At 48.5% G+C, this 7,877-nt stretch overlaps 1 protein-coding gene across 1 annotated transcript; it reads left to right on the forward strand.

Annotated features, from left to right (window-relative positions):
* Positions 1–675: 675 nt before the first annotated feature.
* LOC306933712 (general vesicular transport factor p115-like) lies at positions 676–7,023 on the forward strand (the record flags this gene model as incomplete). Its single annotated transcript, XM_079516022.1, has 2 exons — positions 676–3,383; positions 6,774–7,023. The coding sequence occupies 2 exons, from the start codon at positions 676–678 to the stop codon at positions 7,021–7,023; spliced, it is 2,958 nt and encodes a 985-aa protein (XP_079372148.1).
* Between the last annotated feature and the right edge of the window lie 854 nt (positions 7,024–7,877).

Raw genomic sequence — 7,877 nt, forward strand, 5'->3', positions numbered from 1 at the left:
TAGTCTGTCTGTCTGTCAAAAGTACAATATGGAGATGATATGCTACAATTTGACCACTAGGTGGGAGTGTAGTATAAACAAACTAACAACCTGTACTGTGGACAAAAGCGGCAGATCGGCATTATTACTTGCACTCTACGTATTGTGATCGTGCTGGCTTTTTTATGCGTATGCTCGGAGGTATAACATACCGATGTTGATGGTGACGTAATTAAGATATGTAGTATCAATGTCGGGTTATAACTGGCTGCAGTGGCTGTCGATGGTGACCTAATAGGTTTCAGCCTTGCTTGATGGAGGGAAGTCTTCTCTGCTTGCTGTTGCTTTGGAATTGGGTTCACTTCGCTCCGCATTGAGGACAGATCCCTCCGTCCCACCATACCGCTGGTCATTGCCAAATATGGAGCTGTGTGGAACTTCATATTTGGATGTCAATATGATGTTACATCGATGATGCAAGGTTCTCTGGCAGAGATATGCTGTGCTTCACAGAGCGCCATATCAGGTTCAATATAAGGTTCAAGGTTCAAGTGTTGTGTTGATCACTGCCAAGTTGCTCCATGTCATTGTTCCTATACGGGGAGAATCACAGTCGAGCGGTTCTCACGCACATGGGAAACTATATAAAGGACAAAGTAAGCCTGGGATAAAACATCGATAGCAGGGTCCAGAAAGATGGACTACTTCAGACGAGTGGTGTTTGGACAACCTGAGGATCCACAGCCGTCAGGAGCAGAAACAATCCAGAATCTGTGTGATCGCTTGGTTTCTTCTATGCTGCTGCAGGACCGGAGGGATGCAGTCAGGGCACTCAAGACCCTCTCTAAGACATGTCGTATAGAAGTTGGTAACCAGGCAATGGAGCACCTTGTCCACATAATGAAAACCGACAGCTTTGACTCCGAGATCCTCGGCTACGCCCTGGACACATTATATATCATCTGCAATGAAGATGTACCCGGCGAGAATACCTGCTTGCTGACGGACAAGTTCATCCAGGACTCTGAACATGTGACCCTGGTGCTTACGCTGTTGGAGGAGTTTGACTTCCATGTGCGGTGGCCAGGAGTGAAGCTGTTGACAACCCTCTTGAAGAACAAGCGTGCCCAGGTGCAAGGCATCGTCCTTGCCAGCCCAATGGGTGTTTCCAGAATAGTGGACTTATTGGCAGATGCCAGGGAAGTCATCCGCAACGATGGCTTGCTGTTGCTTCAGCAGCTGACCAAAGGCAACCCTGCCATTCAGAAGATTGTGGTGTTTGAGAATGCTTTTGAACGCCTCCTAGACATCATCACGGAGGAAGGCGGCAGTGATGGCGATATTGTAGTGGAGGACTGCCTGCTGCTCCTCCTCAACCTGCTGAAGAACAACAGCTCCAACCAGAACTACTTCAAGGAGAGCTCCTACATCCAGAGGATGAAGCCGTGGTTCGAAGTCAGTTACGATAACTCATGCTGGTCAGCCCAGAAAGTCACCAACCTTCAACTCATGATGCAGCTGGTACGATTGATGGTGTGTCCAACGAACACTCCACAAGCCACGGCCGGCTGTCAGAAATCAATGTACCAATGTGGCTTACTGCAGCAGCTCTGCACCATCCTCATGGCCTCTAGCATACCAGCCGACACCCTCACGGAGATCCTCAACACTCTGTCAGATGTCATCCGTGGGTCACAGATCAACCAGGACTACTTTGCGTCCGTCGGTGCTCCTTCTAACCCACCGAGACCAGCCATTGTGGGGCTGCTCATGTCCATGGTGAATGAGAGTCAGTCATTTGTGCTGCGTTGCGCCGTTCTTTACTGCTTCCAGTGTTTATTGTACAAGAACGAGAAGGTCCAGGGGGAGATCGTGGCCACGCTGCTGCCATCCTCCTCCGCCAACTCCATCTCTGCAGGCCGGCTGCTGTGCGGGGGCTTGTTCTCGGCCGACTCCCTGTCCAACTGGTGTGCAGCCGTGGCCCTGGCCCACACCCTGCAGCACAACGTCACCCAGAAGGAACAGCTGCTCCGTGTGCAGCTGTGCACCAGCCTGGGCAAGCCGCCGTTGCTGCTCCTGCAGCACTGCACCGGCATCCTCTCTCAGTGCAGTAAAGTGCAGACCAGGGTGGGCCTCCTCATTCTGCTGTGTACCTGGACCAGCAGCTGTCCAGTTGCCGTCGCACGGCTCCTGCATAACCAGGAGAACGTTCCCTTTTTGACAGGTCATATGATCTCTGAAAACCTGGGGGAGGACGAGAGGCTGGTGCAGGGCCTGTGTGCACTGCTGCTGGGAATCTGCATGTGCTACAATGACAACTCACTGGAGAACTACACCAAGGAGACGCTGAAGCAGCTCATTGAGAAGCGTATCGGGAAGGAGAGTTTTGTGGAGAAGCTCGGCTTCATCACCAAACACGAGTTGTACTCGAGAGCAGCTCAGAAACCCCAGCCTGAGCCTGTACTCCTCTCTCCAAAACAGATGCTGTTTGATCACGAGTTTGCTAAGCTGGTCAGAGAGATGGAGGGTGTGATATCTAAAGCGTTGCACAAGTCCAGTGAGGATGACAAGAAGGAGGAGGAGGCGAAGAAGACGCTGGAACAGCATGATAGCATCGTGACTCTGTACAAAGACGGCCAACTGCTGATCGACGAACGGGACACTCAGATCCGGAAGTTGAACGAACAGCTGGCGTCCATGACGTCTCAGAATGAACAAATGCAGACCACCATCACCCAGCAGCAGGCCCAGATCCAACAGCAGTATGACAACCTCAAGCTTGAACTGGTGCGGCTCCGAGAGGAGCTGCAGTGCAGCTGCAGTCTGCTGCAGGCACAGCTCCGCGACAAAGACGTGCTCATCAACACCCTGAGGTCGGACGGGCGACGGTCGGTCTCAGCAGGAGGCCAAGAGCACATAGAACTAATCCGGTCGGAGACGCCGAGGAGTCAGTGCCAGCCGACAGCAGAAGTCGGACAACTGCAGACGGAGAGTCAGGAGCCGATGAGGAGAGCTGAACCTGGGTCAACAACAGAAACCGTTCCCATCATTGAAGGCCTGGCAGACTCGGCCAAGATGGCGGCAACGGAGAGCCTATTAGCCCAACTGAGAGAGAAACTCGAAGAGGATGTGACGAGCCTGTTGGAGGGTTCCATGCCGAGGCTGCAGCAGCAGCTGGCCTCAGCCATGAGCTCGGGGGTCTTCCCGCAGACTGACGAGTCCAAGCTGCAGGAGGTCAAGGAGCAGGAGTCCAAGCTGCAGGAGTTCAAGCTGCAGGAGGTCAAGGAGCAGGACGATGAGCTGCGTATGCCGCCAGCGGACCAGGACCAGAAGATAGACGACGGCCTCGAAGACCCGAGAGAGACCAATGGAGATGAAGACACTACAGGCCCCTATCGGGCAGGGCAAGATCCAACACCGATACAATGGACGGCTAATTAAACTACCAAGTACTACTTAAAACCAAGTACTGATGTATAATATATATATATACGTATATGTGTATACATATATGTATGTATATATATTACATTCTGTGTGGGTCACACTGGCACCATAATAATTATACTTTAACTTTTCCCAGCAACAAGTACCGGTAGTATAACTAATTACGACATTTCAGAAATAATATTACCGTTACCCTTTCCCAAAAGGTATAACTCTATGACGCTATAACTTTCTCACCCTTTCTCACGTCTGAACTGCAATTCCAGATGTAGTGTGATTTCGTCCCTTGTCAGATTTTTTTCCTAACTCAAACGCACACGCAACTCTCTTTTCCCTCTGTGTATGTATCGGCTACAACAGCTGCTAGCAGCCTGACACTGAGGGTATAAATGTTCTCTGGCGCCATGCATGGACCCCTTGGCCCGGTACCACTCTAACTGTAAGTGTAACCTCGCCTCACCAGGCTTTCCACCACCTCGGAGGAAAGCCTGGTCTCTGTTTCAAAAGTCTGTATGATCCTGTCGGTAGCGGTAACTTTATATATATCTATGGCAACTTCCTTTTCATTTTCTCAATAAAAGCTCTCGTAGCCTGTAGCTTTTATTGAGAAAAATCCGTTTGAGGGAAAAGGAAGTTGCCGCCTGTTGTTCCTGCCTGTCGACTATCATCCGCTCCGGACAGGATCATATACCCAAATGAAATGGTGCCCAGGCTACTGTAAGTGTAAGCCTTGTTTCAGAACCATGGACAGCACTGGGCGGCAGTGGCTCAGGGGTAGAGTGATGGAAACAGCAAGGGTCCCAGTTCGAACCCGGGCTCCCCCAGAGTTAGTGTCGAAGTGTCCTTGAGACACTGATCCCCTAATTGCTCCCGATGTGCAGGTTGGTGCCTTGCATGGTTTCCTCCGGCATCGGTGTATGAATGTGTGTGTGAATGGGTGAATGCAATGCACAATCTATGTAAAGGGCCTTGGCTAAAGGCACTATATAAATGTACCATTTACCACTATTTGTTGACATGTCAGTAATGAATTGCATTTTTATAATGAATTGCATTCTTATAGCGCTCTTCCAAGTAGCAAGAGAGACTATATGTATGTTTAGTCTCTTGTATATAGAGGGTATGCGCGTGACATCATCATCAAACCCGGAAGTTATGCAGAAAAATACTTTCTGGCCTTGACAACCCATGCATCCAAACAGAAAAGTCCTATCTGATTGCATTAAACAACATTAAACAAATGTTAAACTCACTTTGCCTGTTGCTTTGCCACTCGATTTGTCACTCGATGTGACATTCACTTTAAGTATGCGCATACCCTCTATAGCAGGGGTGGGCAACTTTGACGATGGAGAGGGCCACTATATTTCCACACTCACTCCCTAGGGCCATATATTACTGTCGTCGCAAAAATAACGCGCTGCGACGCGTTTTGAGCTTGTAGATCGGCTATTGCTATATTCGAATTGAAATGTTGAATTATTTTTTTACTATTTTTTAGGAATCCTGAAAATTAACATTTTTATGTAATTTCAAATGCCTTTTAATTATACTTGTGTTGAGCAATGAGCTACTAATTTAGACTGAAGTAATTCAAGCGGGTCATGTTTGCATGTTGTGGAATATTGTAAACAGCTGAAACCAATCAGTATTAACCTGACATTAACCTGAGGGCCACATTAAGTGAAGGTGGGGGCCGCATGTGGCCCCCGGGCCGCCAGTTGCCCACCCCTGCTCTATAGTTTCAATCTGGAGCGTAAATACAGAAGACTGCAGACATAGTATTTATTTTCTTTTTTTTGTCATGACTTAAATGTTTTTCTCATTTGTTTTATATATCGTATATAATGTTTAAGTTGGATTCGCTTTTCCTATTGCACCTTGTATGTTAGGAATAATTTATAATTTCATCATGTAAAAATTATAAATAATTTTACTTGTAAAACCTCAATGAAAACTATAGTTTTAGCATAATATATATCGTGCAGGGTTGGTGTGGTTGGTGGTTGTTGCCCCACCAATCTTTTACATATGAAAATTAATTAATAAACGTTAGTTTGAGGTAAAGTTAGGGATAGCTTTAGATATAGAGTAATAGTCATGACCTGACGAAGATTATTGACACATCGAAACGTTGTCGCTTTTTACCTGCACCCTGTTACTAATAAAATAAGGGCCTAAATCGTCTGAGCTGCTCCAGTGCTTTCTTGTTCGCATAGAGTAATAGTTAGTTAGTATGGGGCCAGTGGGACCAATGCGACGCCGTTGCCCTATTTAATAGTCAGTCCCCTGTCATGACTTTATTGTGGCCTCACTGAAGCCCACAATAAAGGGCTCGCTGCAGACTGTTTAACAATTTAAAAAAAAAGTAGAATCATTTTGAAGACAAAACTTCTCTTCTGGGGTACCCTGGCACAAAACATTTACAGATGGGTCCATGGCCAGATAGATTTGGTCAACTGGTTTTGAAGGCATTCATAGAATTTGGCCTGATTCAAAACATGATTCAAGCACAATATCTCTTCCAAGACAACACAACGTCTGTCCTCTGAGGAAGCGGTTCCCAAAAAACAGATGGTAAGATAGCAGGACTAAACACTGTAAAACACAAATTGTCTATCTTTGTAGAATCTAGTACAAAATGACTGTATAAAAGGGTCAAATCCAGGGCCAGCTAGCTTTTAAAGACTTTTCCGGACCCTGCGCTTTGACCGCTCTCTCTTTTCCGGACCCTGCGCTTTGACCGCTCTCTCTTTTCAGGACCCTGCGCTTTGACCGCTCTCTCTTCTCAGGACCCTGCACTTTGACCGCTCTCTTTTCAGGACCCTGCACTTTGACCGCTCTCTTTTCAGGACCCTGCACTTTGACCGCTCTCTCTTCTCAGGACCCTGCACTTTGACCGCTCTCTCTTCTCAGGACCCTGCACTTTGACCGCTCTCTTCTCAGGACCTGCGCTTTGACCGCTCTCTCTTTTCCGGACCCTGCGCTTTGACCGCTCTCTTTTCCGGACCCTGCGCTTTGACCGCTCTCTTTTCAGGACCCTGCTCTTTGACCGCTCTCTTCTCAGGACCCTGCACTTTGACCGCTCTCTCTTTTCAGGACCCTGCACTTTGACCGCTCTCTTTTCAGGACCCTGCGCTTTGACCGCTCTCTTTTCAGGACCCTGCACTTTGACCGCTCTCTTTTCAGGACCCTGCTCTTTGACCGCTCTCTCTTTTCAGGACCCTGCACTTTGACCGCTCTCTCTTTTCAGGACCCTGCACTTTGACCGCTCTCTCTTTTCCGGACCCTGCACTTTGACCGCTCTCTCTTTTCAGGACCCTGTGCTTTGACCGCTCTCTTCTCAGGACCCTGCGCTTTGACCGCTCTCTTCTCAGGACCCTGCACTTTGACCGCTCTCTTCTCAGGACCCCGCACTTTGACCGCTCTCTTCTCAGGACCCTGCGCTTTGACCGCTCTCTTCTCAGGACCCTGCACTTTGACCGCTCTCTTCTCAGGACCCTGCGCTTTGACCGCTCTCTTTTCAGGACCCTGCGCTTTGACCGCTCTCTTCACAAAGAGCAACCTCTGGTAGATTACATGTTTAAACTGCTGTAGCACACAAGCACGACAGAAACCTCAACGAAACGATTGAGAGAACGCTTGACAGAAAGGAAGACAGATTCATGTTGTTAATAGAGCATGTACTTGTACAGTGTACAATGTACACAGCATGTAGGCCAGGGGTACCCACACTTTCTAGACTTGAGAGCTACTTTCAAAATGACCAGCTCAACCAGATCTACCCACCAAAAATATATACATATATTATCCCATTGCTGAAAATACAAATGCACTTCTTTTCCTTTTTTGTAATATTGATGTTTGTGCAAACACTTTTGAAAACACGGTAGGCCTGTTGCATTGTGGGTTTGCGCTGCCCTTTTTGATGTCGATCAATCAAGTGCAGTCACCTTAATGTGTGGCAGATGCCAAAAATAGTTTATTATTTATTTTGAATTGTATGTTTTTAGGGGCCATGTCATGTGTTCTACCTGCACAGCCTGTGTGATCTACTGGTAGATCACAATCTACCTTTTGGGCACCCCTGATGTAGGCTTTGAGGGGGCACGGTGGCACAGTCGGTCGTGCTGTCTTCTCACAGCTAGAAGGTCCTGGGTTCGATTCCCGCTGGGGACGCCGTGGGCGCTGGGGGCGTGTTCTCTCCTCCGCGCCATCAGCGCCCATACCCGAGGCGGGGTTGGCGAAAGGGCCTTTCTGTGTGGAGTTTGCATGTTCTCCCCGTGTCCCCTAGGGTAGGGACCCTCACAAAAAACATGCAGTAATCCTGGTCTCTAAACTGCCTCCCCTGGCCAGCCGGGGTGCCTGATGGAGGGGAAAGGAACTGGTTGGAATAACGTGTTCCTTCCACGCACTACGTCCAACCAGGGAATCTCCCCCCTGTCAGGTGT

This window comes from Electrona antarctica, assembly GCF_951216825.1.
Source record: "Electrona antarctica genome assembly, chromosome: 12".
In the NCBI taxonomy this organism is placed as follows: Eukaryota; Metazoa; Chordata; class Actinopteri; order Myctophiformes; family Myctophidae; genus Electrona; species Electrona antarctica.